This window comes from Herpailurus yagouaroundi, unplaced genomic scaffold (genome assembly GCF_014898765.1).
Source record: "Herpailurus yagouaroundi ecotype Mexico unplaced genomic scaffold, PumYag 139, whole genome shotgun sequence".
NCBI lineage: Eukaryota > Metazoa > Chordata > Mammalia > Carnivora > Felidae > Herpailurus > Herpailurus yagouaroundi.
In genome coordinates, this window is record NW_024412394.1 from 18,911,215 (window position 1) to 18,932,471 (window position 21,257).

Sequence of the window (21,257 nt, forward strand, 5' to 3'; positions counted from 1 at the left end):
CAAAATTGGACGATAATATGGGGGCCAGGGCATGAAAATTATGAATCCTCCTAAAAATTTTTACACAAATTTGAGAAAACATTTGCTTTTTAACAGCTAAGATAACACAGAAATATGTATCTTTATTTTCTCAGTTTTGCCTATGTTAAATCAAAATTTAATAAACTGACTTTCAGAGCAAAGGCAGTGTCCAAGAGGCCAAAATCATTAATTATTACTTATTATTATTATTACTCATGCAGTGAGTAACTTTCACGATATTGTCAAATAGTAGTGGGACGTTATACCATAATACTTTACCTTCTGGCTCTGGGCCATTATCTTTCATAGTAACCATGAGGGCAGTCACATGTTATCAGCACTTCCTCACAGGTCGTATTACACCTACAAGGTAAAATATGACTCACATTGATCTTTCCTCAGAAATATGGGGCTCTCACAAGTTCCTGGCCATCACTGCACATTTATCAAGTGGCTACTCACAGCCCCAGGTGTGGGGGAAAACATACCAAAGGAAATGTGAGGTACCGTCATGGTCCTTTCACTTAAAAAAATTGAGTTAAGGTGACAAACTAAAAATTCAGGAAAAATTTAAAGTAAGATAATATATAACCCAATACTAATTACTATAGATTGAATGCTAAGATCAATAGGACCTAAATTCAACATAGACACAGCTTAAGGTTGAGGGAACTTTAGACTACAGAATTAGATTTTCTTTTTCCTATATGGGACCTTAATGATTATGCAATACTCTCACTTTACCAATGAGATCTTGAGACCTCATTACTACGAATAGAATCTTGGTTATCTTCAGAGTAGCATACTTTTATAACTTTTTTTTCCACCTTTATTTTATTTTATTTTATTTTATTTACTTTTTAAAAAAAAATTTTTTTTTCAACGTTTATTTATTTTTTGGGACAGAGAGAGACAGAGCATGAACGGGGGAGGGGCAGAGAGAGAGGGAGACACAGAATCGGAAACAGGCTCCAGGCTCTGAGCCATCAGCCCAGAGCCTGACGCGGGGCACGAACTCACGGACCGCGAGATCGTGACCTGGCTGAAGTCAGACGCTTAACCGACTGCGCCACCCAGGCGCCCCATCCACCTTTATTTTAGAGAGAGAGAGTGAGCAGGGGACGGGGCAAAGGGAAAGAGAGAGAATCTACAGCAGGCTCCATGCTCACTGCAGAGCCCGATGTGGGGCTTGATCCCACAACCATGGAATCATGACATAAGCTAAAATCGAGTCGGATGCTCAACTGACTGACTCATCCAGGTGCTCCAGAGTAGCATACTTTTTAATGTGTGAATATAAGAAGTGTTTTAAGAATTTATTAATGATATATCAAATGCTCCCCATTTCCCCTTTTGTAGAAAGTATATATTGTTAATCCCGAACCACATATTTAAAAAAAGGAGGCAGACTTCCAAGGATGTGCTTTCTTCAAACTCTGAGACAACTTCACAGGTCAACACACATAGTGTTTGATTCCACCTGCACAGGTGAGCCCCACCACAAGCACTCTTTCTATGAAGGTTCCTGACTTACAAAGCAGCGAGTCAGGCACTTACTCACTGTGCAAGGACATTTCAGTTTCCCTGCAAGGAAATCAGGAATGGAAGCTTTCTGCTTGGACTGAGTACTTCCCTAGGATCAGCTGAATAGTAGTATTTTCACAGCATCACACAGCACCTCACCTGGAGCAGAGGGATTGAGCGTGAATGCCCACATCAACTTTCCTTACCATCTTGAGAAGACCTGTGTTTCTTCTTTCATTTCTTTGGCTGCAAGTAAAGACATTTCTGATTTCTTCCTGCCATAAACACACAGCATTTGAATGCAATTCGCCCCACAAAATGGTTTGCTTTACCCAACTGTTTTTATAAGGTAACTTTCTAGAACACCTGTGTATTGATAAGAAAGTCAGAACTGTTTCAAGGTGAGCACAGTCACAACCTATGATACAGATGCACCGTAACCCCCAAACAACACGTGTGTGTCAGTCATCCCGTGCACATCTCTGTGCACAATCCCAGCCAACCACATCAACCACATCTGAGGTCCTTCTAATTCTCTACTCATAGGGCCCCTCTCAGGATGCTGTGGTTGGCAAAGCCTGCCAATGAGAGAATTTACAGTTCAGTGAGACCCTACTCACAGGCTGACGGGTCAACATCCACAGAAGGGTCACTGTACCCAGAATTCTGCCAAGAAAGCACCATGCAAGCAGTCCTGCCATAAATAGAGACACTCATACATACCCCACATGCAGAAAAAAAGAAGGGCTAGATACACTCCAACTCAGCAAGGTCCTGCAAAATGAAACGGAGGCGCTTTCCACAAGAGATGCTGTGAGAGAAAAACAAACAAACAAACAAGAAGGCAGTAGTGTTCCTGGCAAGGTTCAGATGGAAAAACAGCAACAGGGGCGCCTGGGTGGCGCAGTCGGTTAAGCGTCCGACTTCAGCCAGGTCACGATCTCGCGGTCCGTGAGTTCGAGCCCCGCGTCGGGCTCTGGGCTGATGGCTCAGAGCCTGGAGCCTGTTTCCGATTCTGTGTCTCCCTCTCTCTCTGCCCCTCCCCCGTTCATGCTCTGTCTCTCTCTGTCCCAAAAATAAATAAAAAACGTTGAAAAAAAAATTAAAAAAAAAAAAAAAAAAGAAAAACAGCAACAGATCCCAGAAGCAGAGCTGCAGCCAGGGATAACCTCAGCTCAAGCCATGTTAAGTAAGGGCAGGATAACACTCACGGAGGATTCACCGTGTGGTCGCCGTGTCCTCTGAGCCATGACTTGTAGTCTACTACAAGCCAGTCAACAAATACCTACCAAATAGGTGCTACATGTTCAGGCCCCTTTGAGTCACTGTGAGGGATGGGCAGATTTTAGTTAGGTGTATGTCAGGCACTGTTGAGGCACCATAGGGCATTTTTGCACCACCACATGCTGGGGAAGGCATTTCCCCTTTCAAATGCTAGGAGTATCCCACAAGGCCACGTGAGTAATAAGTGGAGTCAGGACCTGACCTCAATTCTGCCTGACTCCAAAGCTCAGGACACCACATCACCACACGTAAACTATGGCTTCTGCCCTAAAGAGGCTTAAAATAACCTAAACCAATTAGAGATCAATACAGCCAATATAATGAAGAATTAACAAACAAGAATCTTAAGACTTTAAAGAAAGAGAAGAGGAATGAGTAGCTAGAGAAGACATTAGGTAAGAAGGAGAGCTGGTCTCCTCCTCAGAGGATGGGTAAGATTTGCATGGGAGAGTGGGGAGGAGGGAGGGAGTTTCTAGGAGAGCAGTGTGAGCCTTGACACTGCAGTGGGAATGAGCCTGGCCCCCTTAGCAGGACAGCAAGACCAAACTGCATAGAGCACACGGATCTACAGTGAACTGAAAATAGGATTTAGATAGGAGGGGTGAGGCCTGATTATGAAAGCCTTGAAAAATCAGGCTAATTATTTGAGATAGCAAATGGAGAGGAACTGAAGGTTGCAAGGCAAGGAGAGAGTCGAAGTGATAGTTAAAAAAAAATTAGATGGACAGCAAATGCTGAAGAGACCAGAAAGGGGAGCATCTCATTCATTCATTCATTGGTTTATTCAGCAAACATTTACTGAGGACTTACTAAGAGCCAGGCTTGCTTGGACTGCCAGCTAAGTGACTGCTCCAGTCTGCAGGAGAGGAAGGGTGAGGTTCTGGACAACAACATGGAGGGAGGGATCTGAACAAATCACATTTCAAAGGTCTTGGTGACTCATTGATACAGAGGCTGAAGGAAATGAAGGAAAAGATAAAGATAATTCCAAAGGTTCAAGACTGACATGATTTCCACCTTTACTGGGAACCTCAAAAAGTGCTACGAATAAAACAAACAATGAAAGTATAAAAAGAGCTTTGATGATGTTGAACAGTCAACAAAACCCCAAAAAGATCTGTTCTTTATCCTGGCAACTCGTTTATGCATTGTCTGTAGGTAAGAAATTTCAGTGAGAAAAACCACTTCTCCGGCTAAATGCTGAGTTCCCCTGGCAAGGAGCATAGACCTCTGCCTCCTCAGACAGGCTCCATCAACCCTCCAACACATCCCTCCATCATCTAAAACGAAACTGATCTCATTAAGAAATGTGGCTGCCCACTCCTGACTTTGGAGGAGGGCAAGGCAAAGTGGACAGAGGAAAACAAAAAGTGGGCAAGGTCACTGTAGCGGGCCATATATCTTACGGAGGGGGCAGTGGTACAGGATATCATTTTAAATAGAGGATCACAGCAATGCTTTCATTTCTATACCCACTTCCTAGTATTTTACAATTAGTGATCCTCAAATAGATAGGAAGGCATTAAAGATTCTTTACCAAATCACAGCGCTTTGTCCAGAAACTATTTCAAATGTGCATATTTATGCATACATTAACTCCTAGTACAGCTAGCATATGGTTCAGACACAAATTCTTCTTAATAATTTACATGTTGACTACACAAATTTCAAGCTCATTTTAATTTTACATTCAGCAAGAGTACAATTCACTGTTGGGGCACATCCTGAAAGCCTACTCACTGGAAAATGAGACATGAAAACTGTACCTATCAAACTTCTATTGCTACAAAGAGTGTTACAGGCCAAAATAAAAAAACAATACCTTGGAGAAATCTAGACTTGCATACAAAATTCAAGGCAGTATTCTCTCAGCCTAGCCCAGCTTTAGCAAAAGCAGATCTTTACTTAATTATAAGTAGAAATGAGTACTCTTTTCTGCAGAATGACGTTTTCAACTACTTTTATATTTAAAGTAAAAGCCCTCTATGTTAGTGTCAAAGTCAGACTTTAAAAGGTATATTACAAAAGAAACGGTTGCTCTGGAAAATCCTTCAACATCCCTCTCCTAATATCTACTCATGTTAGTAAGAAGAAATCAGAGCAGAAAGAAACCCAGTGAAAAATGGTTGCACATAAATGTGTAAAGATTCTAGCTCAGACCCCCTTGTGGGACAGCCACAGGCCTAGTCAGGAAAATTCCAAGAGCAAGTCCCCCACATCCTACAAAAGAGGCTTAAAATCGGGCAAGGTCTTTTCTCTCTTTAACATCGAAAGGTAAACACCCATCAAAATCTTCCAGAGCCGGAGCAACCCGGAGTTTCCATGCCAAGAGGGAAAGAGCCACATGACCGCGGAAACTACAGCCCATTAGCCTCTCCCTCTCCTTCCAGCCCCTCGCTGAGGCCCCGGCGCCGGGGTCCCTCCGCAGTTCTACTCCTTCATCCCCAGTGACAGGTCGCCTAGCAGAAGCCCCTAAATCCCCGGCCCCACTTACTGGCGCCGCGAACACAGGCGGGGGCCCGCCCCTGCGGTGAGCGCAGTTCCTCGGCGACTGGGGCGCAGCAGCCGTATCGGGAACTGGGGGTAGGGGCGATCCCTGCTAGGACAGCCCGAGCGGTCCGTATAGGGACGCCCGGGAGGTCCGGCGAGTCGCACGGGCCGCGCGGCGCATGGTGGAGCAGCAGGAACCCGGCCGCTCTCCAGCCTCCGGCTGGAAAACAAACAAAAGGCAGGGAGGCTTCTAGTGGGGACGACCGGCCGCTTTCCCTGGGAAAAGTTACCCTGCAGCTCCCCTCGCTGGCCCTGCGCGTCCCTGCACCGCCGGGTCCAGGCAGCCCGGGGGCGCCGAGGTGCCGCGCCGCGCTCCTCGCCGGGGCGGACCAAGCCCAGGGATCCCTGCGGTCCGCTGACCACCCGTAAGCCCCCCCCCCCCCCCCAGCTCCACACGGTCTCCTTGTTTCACGTCTGTGCATCAGGGATCAAGATTTAGAAACGAAGGCCGTGGACACAGGTTCTGAGAACACTTCATTACAGGTAATCATGGTGAAAACGTTTGCCCGGTTTAAAAGAACATAACCGGGGATGCACGACATTGCGAATGAAATCAGTGCCACTGAAATGTACACTCCAAAATGGTTAAGATGGCAGATTGTGTTATACTTTACAGCAATAAAAAATATTTTGAAATAAAAACGCAACGGGTTGCTTGTTAGCATTCATTTGAACTTGAAGAGTTTTTATACGGTTAGCAACTTTACTTTGAAAGGCTGGATTGTTATCCAGGTGGGAAACACTAGATATAATTCATACAACAATTGTATTCTGCGTGTAACTAGTTATATGTAATCTAACACACTTGTGTGTTAAACACAGTCACTTGTGTCATAAATTATATTGTAGACATTACCTTAAATCATCCACATAAAGGCTGGTTCTGAAGCGACTTGAAAAAGGAAACTGCTTCAAGCCTTCTCCTCCCCCCTTCCCAATTTAAAGTTACATAATTGCCCCAAGACTACATTTTTCAGAACTAGTCGACTGCAGGAGGGAGCAACTTTAGTTGGAGGCATCAGAATCACCTGGCAGGCTTGTGAAAACAGATTGCTGGGCTCATCCCCAGAATTCTGGTGCTGATGCTGCTGGTCCAGGGAACCATACTGCCCTGAGCAACATAATTTTAATCAATACAGCAACTGATCCACATTGTGGATCTTTCTCTGAGTTTTAAACTCTCCAGCTCATCTTCATATCAATTTTCTCTTTTTATGTTTGAATTCTAAGAACTCAAGGCATTGTTTTTTCCTAATAGAATCTATAACAAAGGTCTGAATCCCTCTCTCTTCTTCCTCCTATTGAAGAAACCCACAAGATACAAGACTTCCTATCCCAACTGGGAAAGGATCATCTGGCCACTTGGAAAACGTGTAACATTTATCTATCTTTGTGTTTACCTATATAATACCCAAACCATATGGCAAATGAAAATTGAAAGTCATTATCAATGAAAAGATAGGGGGATAAGAAGGGTAGCCTAACAAATTATATGCTGCTCCCATGAAAAGTGATTTTTAAAATACCTAAAATTACCAGTTTTAGTCAAGTTCAGTTGTCCAAGCAAGTCTACCCAGCAAAAAAGAGAGACAGTCTTGATCTACCTTTAACAAGGGTCCACTGAGCTAGTAAATGGTTTGGGTCAGGAAAATTATAACCCTGTAAGTATAATATAAGGTAATACAAATCTGAGGTCTAATGGATACAGTGGATACTGATATAAAATAGAAAATTTAGTAACTGAAACAACAGCATTTTAATAAAATGGCTGCTTAATTTATCATTACAAATGGTATATTTTATTAAGCTTTATTTATTAGCTAGAATAGAAATCTGAATTAATTGACCAAGAGATCTTAAATTAGCATTCAACATGTTTGATGAAATAGACTAGTTCTGAAAATATTTCAATGCCTCATTTTTCATTTGTGAAACTAATCTTTTGCATTCATGAGTCACATATATCACTTTCTCTGATTACAAATCCTTACATCTGATCTCCCCCCTTCCTATTTAAACTGCAAAATCAATTTAAAGAAGTCATTGAGAAGAAAGTCATCTTTAAAAGATTTAAGTTTCCTTTAAAAATTAAAAACTATTAAAATTTTTGGCCTTCGTTAAACATGAAGGTACTTTTTCTAGGTAGCTGATTTAGGGTGGAAATAAAAACTTACACATCCAAAGGATGGTAGATCCTAATATTAAAAGATAGCCGTTGGTCTTCCTTATTGTAGCTCACCATTCTGCCACCCCCCCTTTTTTTGCCCCTATTTTTCTGCCAAAGATGTACTGCATGTCTAAGATCTCCAGAATAAAATAATGGATAAGAGATTTAAACTGTGGGTTCGTTGAACTAGCTTCTTGGAAACCTGATAACTGTCAGTTATCTAACTAGTAGAAACTAGACATTTGCCAAATGAAGGTAAGGGGCTGTAAGAGTGTAGGTTTTTACAAAGCATGCAAACTTCCGTATTTAAAACAATGTAAAGTGCGGCAAAATAATAAATCGCCCGATAAAGGAGTGTCTTGTGAGGAAACAAAGTCAGGTGTTTGGGCTTTAAGAGGTGGGGCTCGTATTGCGGATAAGTTCCGACGCTCTACGCGGCACAGCGGACTACAAACCCCAGAGTACATTGCGGGCTCCGTCTCCTCTGGACTCGGGTTTCAGGGCCTTAGGAGTCTCAACGTCTTTCTCCCCTCTTGCATGATGGGATGCAAACGGAGACACTTGTAGTAAGGCAAGTCTTGCCGTGGCATTCTTTCGCCCTGCTTCTATACTAAGCTTATCTTTTCCTGAACTTCCAAGTACGTACTTGCAAAAAGTTTAGCCATTTTAACAGCCTGTGACTGCAGTGGGGTTTCTCCGTTTCCCTGAAATCCTGGCGTAGGACTCGAACCAGAGTCCCCGAAAAGCGTGTAGCGACTTTCCTGAGCACCAAGTTCGATGCTCCTGAGGGGATGTTTACCTTAAGGTCTCAACCCTAGATTTGGGTTATAAACATTTTTGATATAATGCTTGTTCAAGTTTGCATAAGTGGTCACTGAGACGAATACATAGGTTGAATTCGAAGTCGGCAAATTGGTGATCTGCCAAGGCGACCTCGCGCACACCTCCTACCCCTCCACTAGGGAGCGCGCTCGAGGCCAGGGAGTCGTGAGGCGCACGCAAGCGGCAGCGGCACTGCGCATGCTCGGTGCGTCCGCACAGGTTTCCGCAGTAGAGGGGGCAGCTCCTCCGCGGCGTCCGGGGTTTTCAGCAGCGTCGACGCTCTGGTGCTCGCTCGGTCCTCGGCCTCCGCTGGCAGCGGGCGTCCCTCCGCTCCGCGAGTTCCCGGCCGTCGCTCTAGCGCGCCCGGATCTGGCCCCCTGCCCTGCGAAGATGGCTGCCGTACGCCGGGCCCGCAGTTACTGCCGCTGCCTGGTGCGCTTCTCCGACCGAGAACTCTGCTAAGCCCTGTTGAAGCGGACGGACAGGAGTAGACACCCGGACACCCAGCACACCTCCTCGGGGGAGCGGTGCAGAGGGGGTGCGGAGAGCCCCTCGACGGCGGCCGGCCGCCTTGCCAGCATGGTAACCCGGGAGGGGGCTCACAGGGACACTGCGAGGTGGGAGTGCGGTGTGAAGGAGGGGCTAGGCCTGGGAGGAGCCCCGAGAGAGCGGGAAGTGGAGACTGGGAGGAGTAGGAGCTGCTCGGCCGCCACCCATTGTGGGGCCTTTGGCCTGAGAGGGAGTGGAGCAGGTACCATCCCCGACCGCTCCCTTGCGTTCCCTCCTGCTTGAACCCCCCGCAGCCGGGATCCGGTGTGAGAAAGAGCGGGTGTGCAGGACAACAGAAAAGAATGCCTCTTTTTGGTTTGCTCAGGATGTGCCCCTCGAGGGATTTTATCAAAAGCAGTGAGGGTAGGTTCAGGTGAGCCGTTGCAGCATCTGAAATTGGCTGGGAGAACCTTGGCAAACGGAGACAACTTGTTGATTGTTACCCCTCCGGCAAGCAGTACCCACGGAGAAGCCGTTCAGGTCCTTTAAGGAGTCCTGGGTTTAGGACGCACCTGCCCCGTGACGCATCAAGTGCCATGGGTAGGATGTTGGCAGGCGGTCCTGGCGGTGTGGGATCAGAGAGATTTTGTCTCTCTTCGTAGCGGTGAGGGCCTGAGCAGCGTCAGTGCGGTCCAAATGGAGAGACTGGCTTAAGCTCCAGAAATTGACAACGCAAATTCCATGGGACTGTTGCATGCTGGAATGTGTAGTCTCTACCCTGAACTGCCTTTCTTTGGCTTTGAGTACATTTTCCATCTGAGAGACTAACTAGGATTGAATGAATCAGGTGTGAAATGATACCAAACTAATGAGCTGACACTCAGATGTTTTATTAAATAAATGGATGGGTGAATTTATTTTGTTAAATTAACCAGAATGATAGAATAAGCAGTAATTGATTATGCCCTTAAGCTTTCAGAATAGTTCTCTGACCGACCAGGATTAAGCACTTAACTTTTTTTTTTAATGTTTATTTATTTTTGAGAGAGAGACAGTGTGAGCAGGGGAGGGATAGAGAGAGGGGGAGACACAGAATCTGAAGCAGGCTCCAGGCTCTGAGCTGTCAGCACAGAGCCCGACGCAGGGCTCAAACTCACGGACCATGAGATCATGCCCTGAGCGGAAGTTGGACACCCAACCAACTGAGCCCCCAGGCGCCCCAAGCACTTAAATTTTTATATTTCATTAATCCCATCTGCAAAAGAGGAGTAAAATGATGAAGACATAAGCAACTCAAGTGAAAGGTGATGTTTAGGTCGACTCAATTATGAAAAATAAAAAAATCTCTGGGTGACAGCTGGGGACCTACTTATTTCAAGTAGTATTTGAGTTGACAAAATGTAGTAAAACCCCAAATTTGATAGTCATCATACTGCCAGTATCAAAGTAATAAAGGACTGGAATTCAAGAACAACGCAGGAACTCAGGGGAGAAGATGCTTTCTGTATTAAAGATTTCCTGTTTCTTTTCCTCATTCTTTAGACATGCTCTGTATGTCCACATGACATTTTTTGTTAATTCAAACAATTTTTTTGAGCTCCTATTGGTGCTAGACCCCAACGGATACTAGATCTCCAATATAACCAGACCTGTAAGGTGATTTATGGTGAAAATTTTTATTTATTTATTTTTAATGTTTATTCATTTTTAGAGAGACCGAGCACTAGTGAGAGAAGGGCAGAGCAAGAGAGGGACACAGAATCTGAAGCAGGCTCCAGGCTCTGAGGTGTCAGCACAGAGCCTGATGTGGGGCTCGAACTCATGGACTGTGAGATCATGACCTGAGCCAAAGTCGGACACCCAACCAACTGAGCCACCCAGGTGCCCCGATTTATGGTAAACTGTTAATCATAAAATGTCACATATGAAAAAGTACCTCGGAGGTTATCAAATCCAACAACCCTCTCTTCACAGATGTGAAAGGTGAAGCCTGGACAGGCTTTTTCTACAACTTAAGCAATGTGTTTGGCCCTCTAAGGTTACTAATATGACTGATCCTGTTCCCAATGCACTGACTCTAGCAAAGAGACAAAAATAATCTCAATACAGTTGTTAAATGCTATGATACAAGCACAAATGTTGTAGGGAAACAAAGGCAGTTCAAATGATTAGACTTACTGGGATGATCCCTGAACTGAACCTTGAAGGATGAGAAGCTACCAAGTGAGGAAGAAGTTATTCCATATGGAGAGAGCAAGCAGCATGTGCAAGAGCATGGAGCTGGAGAGAGCAGGGGAAACTCTGGAATGAAGTCACTTTAGTAAGACTGCTAGGCCAGAGTTAGAAGGCTGAGTTACAAAGAGGATGTCAGAGGGAGCTCAGGTCCCCTCCCATTAGCTGCACTTAGTGTTTACAGTGATAAAGCAGCCTCTTATTTAAGGATAGAAAGATCCTCCTCAATGGGGTCTATAAATTCAAAGTCCTGGGGTACGTGGGTAGCTCAATCAGTTAAGTGTCTGCCTCTTGGTTCTCCTCAGGTCATGATCTCACAGTTTCTTCAGTTTAAGCCCTGCATTTGGCTCTGTATTGGCAGCACAGAGCCTGCCTGGGATCCTTGCTGTCTCCTTCTCTGTCCCTTCCCACTTGCACTGTCTCTCTCAAAATAAGTAAATTTAAAAAATAAATAAAAACAATTTTTTTAATTGAAAAAAAAAAATTCGAAGTCCTTCATTATGGGTTTTCCTATTAGTACAAAAGCTCCCAGCTTAAAGAGACCAAAAAATATATTTGATAATACATTAGTGCTTCCATTTTCCATTTTTCTGGAAATTAGTTCAGAATCTTGGCCTCTTTCATTGATATCTTCATTAATTTATCCTTTGCGGTGTGCCCAGCACTTTCCAATATACTAACTAGTCACCTCTGCTTTGAGTCTGGTTGCCACAGATAAGATATGAAATGAGGCTTATTTATGTTGTGATGTAAAGTAGTACAAGTCTGTCTGGTTGCCAAGTTCAAAAATTTGTGTTAATGTGTTTTGTCCTAGAAACAGATTACAGTGAAAATTTACAATTATAAAGCTTGCATCTTGGAAACAAGTGAAATTAAGTAGGTTTTGTTCTAATTTCTAACCCTCTGGTCATTTCCCCTATTACCACATTTGTGGGACTGAACACATGAAGTGTTGAGCAAGTCCCATTTGCTACTGAGCCTGTTAGCTAACAGACTGAACTGAGGAAGCATTTCATTTTCACTGGAAAGTAGGATTCAGTTTAACTTAGCAAACATATATTGAGAATAAAAGGATAAAATGCAAGGAAACTGACCTGAGACCGCTGTTAAGCCCCAAACCATTGCACAGTAATTCCAGCCCATGTTTTTTCCACTTAAATCAATCCAGTATATATAAATCTGGGTGTATAAGACAGAACAGGCTTCTTTACAGAAACATTCACTATTACATGTCTTTAATTAATGACCTTTCCCAGGACATTTAAAATAATAAGAGAAAAGTCGCATTCACATATTAGTAACATGCCAGTGGTGTAAAAGGAAGGGCATCTACCTATGGACTAAAAATGGTCTTTTAAGTGCTGGATGAAAAGAAAACTATTTGCTGAACTCTATGCTACAACTAAATGTTATTTTCTGAAGCAGAGCTGTTTTAAATCATCTACCATAACATTTTAACTGGAGTCCAGTAAAGTTGTTTATTCTGCACTGTTAAAAAGAAGTATGGAATTTTATTCTACTGGAATCATTAAACTTAACTGTGAAGGAGATGAGAGAGAAGCAACTAAATATTTCACTGGGCAAGTAGCTCAAGGAGATGTGGATTACAAAGGGAAACTGATGTTTGCATATTCCTGATGATTATTTTGTTTTCCCCTTCAGGCAGAAGCTGAGGAAGATTGTCATTCTGATACTGTCAGAGCAGGAGATGATGAAAATGAAAGCCCTGCTGAAAGAGATCTGCAGGCATGTTTCTTCAAGTGTATATTTAATTCTTATTCCATTACTTTCCATGCATGAGCAAAAATTGGTCATACTTACAAAGATATATCGGTCTTTATTTGCATTGAATTTAACTGTATCTTCGTACTGGTTTACAGAATAAGCAAATTAAAGCTATCTTACAGATTTTTTTAAAAATGATTTATCACCATATGTTGGTTGCAGTATTATTGGCTGTATTCCCTATACTGTACTTTTCATCTCTGTGTCTTACTTATTTTTTAACTGTAAGTTTGTACTTCTGTTTTTTCTTTTTTTAAGATTTTATTTTTAAGTAATCACCATACCCAGTGTGGGGCATGAATTTACGACCCCCAGGTCGGGAGTCTCATTCTCTACCAACAAAGCCAGTCAGGCAACCCTGGAAGTTTGTACTAAATCCCCATTTCACCCATTGTCCCATGTCCCCTCTGCCAACCACCAGTTTCTTTTCTGTATTTATGAATCTGTTTCTGTGTTTTGTTTTTAGATTCTACATATAAGTGAAATCATATAGTATTTATCTTTCTGTGATTTCTTTTAGCATTATACTCCCTAGGTGCATTTCATGTTGTCAGAAATAGCAAGATCGCAGGGCACCTGGGTGGCTCAGTTGGTTAAGCGTCCGACTTCGGCTCAGGTCATGATCTCACGGTCCGTGAGTTTGAGCCCCGCGTCGGGCTCTGTGCAGACAGCTCAGAGCCTGGAGCCTGCTTCAGATTCTGTGTCTCCCTCTCTCTCTGGCCCTCCCCCGTTCATGCTCTGTCTCTCTCTGTCTCAAAAATAAATAAACGTTAAAAAAAAACTTAAAGAGTATAGCTCTTTCACCTTCTTGATTAAGTTTATTCCTAGTATTCTGTTAAGTGCAATTAATAATAATCCCATTTAGGATTATTTTCTTAATTTCTCTTTCTACTACTTTGTTCTCAGTGTACAGAAATGTGACAGATTTCTGTATATTCGTTTTGTGTCCTGCAGCTTTACTGAATTCATTTTTCAAAAAAAAATTTTTGTGGAGTCTTAGGATTTTCTATATGTATCTGGAAATAGAGACAGTTTTTTACTTCCTTACCAGTCTGGATGCCTTTTATTTCTTGTCTGATTGCTGCCACTAGCACTTCCAGTATTATGTTGAGTAAAAGTGGTGAGTGGGTGTCCTTGTCCTGTTCCTGATTTTCCTTTAAAGGAAAATCTTTCAGTTTTTCACCGTTGAGTATGATATTAGCTGTGGGTTTGTCATATATGACCTTTTTTATGTTGAGGTATGTTCCTTCTAAACCCACTTGAGTTTTTATCATGAATGGGTATTGAATTTAGTCAAATGTTTTTTCTGTATCTGTTGAGATGATCATATGGTTTTTATACCTGTTAGGGTAAAGTTTCACATTGATTGATTGGCATATATTGAACCACACTTGCATTCCTGGAATAAATTCCACTTGATTGTGGTGAATGATCCTTTCAATGTATTACTGAATTCAGTTTGTTAATATTTTGTTGAGGATTTGTACATCTATGGTCATCAGAGATGGTGTCTTTGTCTGGTTTTGGTATCAGGGTAATGTTGGCCTTGTAGAATAAATTTGGAAGTTTTCCTTCCTCTTTGTTTTTTGAAATGGTTTGAGAAGACTATATATTAACTCTTCTTTAAATGTTTGATAGAACTCACCTGTGAAGTCATCTAGTCCTGGACTTTTGTTCATTGGAGTGTTTTGATTACCAGTTCAATTTTGTTAAGGTATTTGATGTGTTCAAATTTTCTATTCTTGATTCAGTTTTGGAGGATTATATGTTTCTAGGAATTTATCCATTTCTTCTATGTTGTCCATTTGTTGGCATATGCCTTTTCAAATATTGTCTTGGAATTTTTTGTATTTCTTTTTTTTTTTTTTTTAATTTTTTTTTTTCAACGTTTATTTATTTTTGGGACAGAGAGAGACAGAGCATGAACGGGGGAGGGGCAAAGAGAGAGGCAGACACAGAATCGGAAACAGGCTCCAGGCTCTGAGCCATCAGCCCAGAGCCTGACGCGGGGCTCGAACTCACGGACCGTGAGATCGTGACGTGGCTGAAGTCGGACGCTTAACCGACTGCACCACCCAGGCGCCCCGGAATTCTTTGTATTTCTGTGGTGTCAGTTGTAATATCTTCTCCTCCTTTTCTGCATTTACTTGACGACTCTTTGTGTCTTTTTGGGTTTGGCTAAATGTTTATCCCTCTCTTGCTTGCTCTCTTTTTTTTTTCCAAAGGACCAGCTCTTGGTTTCATTGATCATTTCTATTGTTTTTTAAGTCTCTCTTTCATTTATGTCTGCTCTGATCTTTATTATATCCTCCTTTGTACTGGCTTTGGGCTTTGTTCTCCTAGTTCCTTTACATGTAAGGTTAGATTGTTTGAGATTTTTCTTGTTTCTTGAAGTAAGCCTGTATCACTGTGAATTTTCCTCTTAGAACTACTTTCACTGCATCCCAAAGAATTTGGACCATTGTGTTTTCCATTCGCATTTGTCTCCATGTATTTTTTTTATTTCCTCTTTGATTTCTTTGTTGATTTATTGGTTGTCTAGTAAGGTGTTATTTAGCCGTTTTGTGTGTTTGTAGTTTGCCCAGTGTTTTTCTTTTAATGGATTTCTAGTTTCATAGTGTTGTGATCAGAGAAGGTGCTTGATATCTCAAACTTTTTAGTTTTTTAATTCTAACATATAGTAATAGTTTTCCGGTGTACAATATAGTGATTTAATTCTATACGTTACCGGATGCTCATTATAGCAGGTGCACTCCTTAATCCCCATCACCTGTTTCACCCATCCTCTCACTCACCTCCTCTCTGGTAACCATCTCAAACTTTTAAAATTGGGACTTGTTTTGTGGCCTAACATGTCCTCTGTCCTGGAGAATGTTTCATTTACACTTGAAAAACGTGTATTCTGTTGATTTTGGTTGGAACGTTCTGTGTATATTTGTTACGTCCATCTGGTCTAGTGTGTTGATAGATTTTTGTTGGTTTTCTTACTGATTTTCTGTCTGGATGATTTGTCCATTGGTGTAAATGAATTGTTCATATCCCCTACTATTGTGTTACCATCCATTTTTCTCTTTGTTAATATTTGCTTTATGTATTTAAGTTCTCCTGTATTGGGTGCATAGGTATTTATAATTGTTACATCCTCCTTTTAGAGTGATTCTTTTATCCCTTTTACACTATTATGTAGTGTCTTTGTCTCTTGCTGCGATCTTTATTTCAAAGTCTATTTTGTCTGATACAGGCATTGCTTTTTTTTCTGCTTCTGTTTACATGGTATATATTTTTCTGTCTTCACTTTCAGTCTGTATGTGTTGTTAGATTTGAAGCGAGTCTTTTTTTTTTTTCTGACTAAAACTACATTTGATTGGTTTATCTCTAAATATTTCTGTCACACAAATTACAAAAAAAATTTACTGTGCATTAAATACTGTATGCAAAAGTTAAAACCTGATAATGCTCTCGGACTTTGGCTGCTGTTTTGTTACCATTTTCATAGCTGAATAAATTTTTTTTTATGGTTTAGTCCCATAAAAAGTCTCAGTTTAGTCCCATTACATAAAGTAAACTTTGGAAAATACAAATAGGTTTTTTTTTTTTTTTTTTCAGTTTTTATTTTAATTCCAGTAAGGTAACATACAGTGTTATATTAGTTTCGGGTGTATGATTCCATATATCACCCTTTGCTCACCATATGACAAGTGTACTCAAGACCTATGCCCCACCCACCTCCCTTCTGGTAACCATCAGTTTGTTCTCTATAGTTAACAGTTAACCATCAGTTTATTTTGTATAGTTCAGAGTTCTCTATGGGTTTGTCTCCCTCTCTTTTTTCCCCCCTTGCTCATTTGTTTCTTAAATTCCACTTATGAGTGAAGTTATATGGCATTTGTCTTTCTCTGACTGACTTATAATGCTTGGCATTATACTCTCCAGCTCTACCCATGTCATTGCAAATGGCAAGATTTCATTCTTTTTATGACTGAATAACATTCCATTGTGTATATATGATACTTCTTCCTTATCCATTCATCTATCTATAGACACTTGGGCTACTTCCATATCTTTGCTGTTGTAAATAATGCTTCTATAAACATAGGGGTGCATGTGTCCCTTTGAATTAGTACTTTTGTATTCTTTGGTTAAATAACCAGTAGTGCAATTACTGGATCATAGGGTAGTTCTATTTTTAATTTTTTGAGGAACCTGCATACTGTGTTCCGTATTGGCTATACCAATTTGTATTCCCACCAGAAGTGCAGGAGGATTCCTTTTTCTCCACATCCTTGCCAACACCTTGTGTTGTTGATTTGAGCCATTCTGACAGGTATGAGGTGATATCTCATCGTGGTTTTGATTTGCATTTCCCTGATGATGAGTGATATTGAGCATCTTTTCATGTGTCTGTTGGCCATTTGTGTGTCTTTGGAAAAATGTCTGTTCATGCCTTCTGCCCATTTTTAGTTAGATTAGTTTTTAGATGTTGAATTGTATCAGTTCTCTATAGATTTTGGATACTTGCCCTTAATCAAACATGTCATTTGCAGATATCTTCTCTATTCAGTAGGTTGCCTTTTAGTTTGATTGTTTCCTTTGCTGTGCAGGTTTTTATTTTGACAGAGTCTTCCAATAGTTTATTTTTGCTTTTGTTTCCCTTGCCTCAGGAGACCTATCTAGAAAAGTTGCTATGGCCAGTGTCAGAGAAATTACTGTCTGTGCTCTTTTCTAGGGTTTTTATGGCTTCAGGTCTCACATTAGGTCTTTATTCTGAATTTATTTTTGTGTATGATGTAAGAAAGTGGTCCATTTTCATTCTTTTGCATGTTGCTGTCCAGTTTTCCCAAAACCATTTATTGAAGAGTCTGTCTTTTTCCCATTGGCTATTCTTTCCTGCTTTGTCAAAGATCAGTTGACCATATATATATATATATATATATATATATAGCTGTGCGTTTTTAATATATGGCCTTTATTATGTTGATGTATGTTCCCTCTATACCTATTTTGTTGGGGTTTTTATCATGAATGGGTGTGGTACTTTGTCAAATGCTTTTTCTGCATCAATTGAAATGATTACATGGTTCTTATTGATATTATGTATTATGTTGATTGACTTGCAAGTATTAAACCACCCTTGCAACCCAGAATTAAATGCTACTTGATCATGACGAATTATTTTTTTTAAATGTATTGTTGGATTCAGTTTGCTAGTATTTTGTTGAGGATTTTTGCATCTGTGTTAATCAGGGATATTGGCCTGTACTTCTCTTTTTTAGTGGTGGTGTTATCAGGGTAATGCTGGCCTCATAGAATGAATTTGGAAGTTTTCCTTCCTCTTCTATTTGTTGGAACAGTTTGAGAAGGATGGATATTAACTCTTCTTTAAATGTTTGGTAGAATTTGCCTATGAAGCCATCTGCTCTGGGACTTTTGTTGAAAGGTTTTCATTACTGATTAAATTTCTTTCAGCTTTCCTTCAATTTGCAGTTGTATTTATTTGAGTCCTTTCTCTCTCTCTCTCTCTCTCTCTCTCTCTCTCTCTCTCTTTCTTTGATAAGTCTGGCTACATGTTTATCAATTGTATGATTTTGTTTTCAAAGAAGCAGCTCTTGGTTTCATCGATCTGTTCCATTATTTTTTTAGTTTCTATAACATTTATTTCTGCTCTAATCTTTATTATTGCCTTCCTTCTGGTTTTAGGTTTTGTTTGTTCTTTTTGTAGCTCCTTTATGTATAAGGTTGGGTTATTTATTTGAGATCTTGAGGTGACTTGTATTGCTATAAACTTCCCTCTTAGAACTGCTTTTGATGTATTCCAAAGGTTTTGGACTGTTGTGTTTTAATTTTCATTTGTTTCCATGTACTTTTTAATTTCTTCTTTTATTTCCAGGTTGATTCATTCATTGTTTGGTATTATGTTATTTAACCTCCCTGTATTTTGGTCTTTCCAGATTTTTTCTTGTGGTTGACTTCTAGTTTCATAGTGTTATGGTCAGAAACGGTATGGCTTCACTCTTCTTGCATTTGTTGAGTCTTGTTTTGTGGGCTAATATGTGATCTTCCCAGAAGATCTTGTGCACTTGAAAAGAATCTGTATTCTGCTGTTTTAGGATAGCATATTAGAGTATATCTGTTAAGTCTATCTGTTCCAGTGTGTCATTCAAAACCATCTTTTTCTTTTTGATTTTCTGTTTAAATCTGTCCATTGGTGTAAATGGGGTGTTAAAGTCCCCTCCTAGTATTCTATTATTGATTCGTTCCTTTATGTTTATTATCTGTTTTATGTATTTGGGTGCTTCTGTGTTGGGTGCATAGATATTTACAATTGTTATATCTTCTTTTTGGATTCTCCCTTTAATATTATGCACTGTCCTTCTTTTGCTTTTGTGATAGTCTTTGTTTTAATGTCTAGTTTGTCTTACAGAAGTATTGCTACTCCAGCTTACTTTTGACGTCTGTTAGCATGATAGATGTTTCTCCATCCCCTCGCTTTCAATCTGCAGGTGTCTTTAGGTGTCAAATGAATCTCTTGTAGGCAGCATATCGATGGGTCTAGTTTTTTTTATCCATTCTGTCACCCTGTGCATTTTGATTGGAGTGTTTATGACATTCAAAGTAATTATTGATAAGTATTTATTGCCATTTTATATTTTCTTTGGTGGTTTCTGAAGATTTTTTTCAGACCCTTTTTTGTCTGTCTGATGGTTTGTTGGTTTTCTTAATGATATATTAGATTTCTTTCTCTTTATTCTTTATATATTTATTAGTGGATTTTGATCTTTGATTACCATTAGGTTTATTTATAACCTCTTCTGCATATAGCAGTCTATATTAAGTTGATGGCCATTTGATTTTGAACCCATTTCTCTGGAGCTTGGGGTGCTGGGGTTTGGTATAAGCAAGTTAGGTAGTAGGTGTCCACTCTGTGCTCTCCCCTGTTTGTTAGTCTGCCTCTTGCCCTTCTCCACAACCGGGGCTTCCTCCCCACTGCAGTGGCCACCATCTGTTTATCTTCCACCCTGTGTCTGTAGCACTTCCTACTTTCTTCTGTGTGGCTTCTTCTGTATAGTTGTGCAGCTTGTTCTGCCAGTCTTAGGCTCAATTTCTGGAGTATTTAGGATGATTTGATAGTTATCTAGTTGTATTTGTGGGATGAGGTGATTCTAGGGTCCTCCCACTCTGCTGCCATCTTCCAGACTCTGAAGTGAGTCTCTTGTAAGTCAGTCTCTTGTAGGCAGCTTATAGGTGGTGGGTCTTTTATCCATTCACCGCCCTGTATTTTCGGTAGAGCATTTAGTCCATTTACATTTAAAGTACTTGTTGTTAGGTATATTCTTATTGCCATTTTGTTAATTGTTTTGAGGTTTTTGTATTTTCTCTCTTTTTTCCTGTTTTCTTGCTCTCTTGTGATTGATGGCTTTCTTTAACGTTATGTTTGGATTCCTTACTCTCTATTTTTTGTGTGTCTATTATGGTTTTTTCATTTGTGGTTACCAGGGGGTTCGTATATCATATCCTATGTTTGTGCCAGTCTATATTAAATTGATAGTTATATAAGTTCAAATACTTAAAAAATTATTTTTATTTTTTTTTAACATTTATTTATTATTGAGAGACAGAGCATAAGCATGGGAGGGGTAGAGAGAGGGAGAGACACAGCATCTGAAGCAGGCTGCAGGCTCTGACTGTCAGCAAAGAGCCTGACGTTGGGCTCGAATTCACAAACCGCAAGATCATGACCTGAGCCAAAGTCAGATCCTTAACCGACTGAGCCACCCAGGCCCCCCAAGTTCAAATACTTTCTAAAAGCACTAAATCTTCATTCCCTGTCCCCTGCTTTTTGCATATGATGCCATATTTTACATCTTTTTAGTTTGTGTATCCCATGACTAATTTTTTTTATAGGTACGATTGATTTTATCACTTTTATTGTTTAACCTCCATTCTGGCTTCATAAGTGATTCATCTACTGCCTTAACTATATGTTTGCTTTTACCGGTGCTTTTTTTTTTCTATCAATATCTTCTAGTTATGGCCTTTCCTTTTTCACTTAAAGGATTCTCTTTAACATTTGTTGTAAGGCTGGTTTAGTGGTGATGGATTTCTTTAACTCTTTTTTTTTTGTCTGGAAAACTCTTTATCTCTTCTATTCTGAGTAATAGCCTTGCTGAGTAGAGTATTCTTGGTTGTAGGTTTTTCCCTTTCAGCACTTTTTTTTTTAATTTTTAATTTTTTTTTTTTTTTTTTTTTTTTTTGAGGGAGAGCATGAGTGCAGGAGGGGCAAAGGACAAGTGAGAGAGAGAGAATCTCGAGAAGACTCTACACCCAGTGCAGAGCCTGATAAGAGGCTCAATCTCATGACCACAAGATCATGACTTGAGCCAAA

The 21,257-nt window shown here is 40.6% G+C and overlaps 2 protein-coding genes across 3 annotated transcripts in view; one reads left to right on the forward strand and one right to left on the reverse strand.

Annotated features, from left to right (window-relative positions):
* CILK1 (ciliogenesis associated kinase 1) overlaps nucleotides 1-5,564 on the reverse strand; it is a 60,078-nt gene extending 54,514 nt beyond the window's left edge. Inside the window, exon 1 of one of the 2 annotated variants that reach the window (XM_040473769.1) lies at nucleotides 5,324-5,564. The gene's annotated coding sequence lies outside the window, so the exon portion shown is untranslated. Of the gene's footprint in view, nucleotides 1-300; nucleotides 385-5,323 lie in introns of those variants that run through there. The other variant, XM_040473770.1, reaches the window with a different exon arrangement.
* Nucleotides 5,565-8,710: 3,146 nt separating this feature from the next.
* The window catches only part of FBXO9 (F-box protein 9), a 45,070-nt gene continuing 32,523 nt past the window's right edge, over nucleotides 8,711-21,257 (forward strand). The window contains exons 1-2 of the mRNA XM_040473772.1: nucleotides 8,711-8,950; nucleotides 12,752-12,835. Of these exons, the coding sequence (XP_040329706.1) occupies nucleotides 8,948-8,950; nucleotides 12,752-12,835 (87 nt within the window). The 5' untranslated portion in view covers nucleotides 8,711-8,947. The remainder of the gene's footprint in view (nucleotides 8,951-12,751; nucleotides 12,836-21,257) is intronic.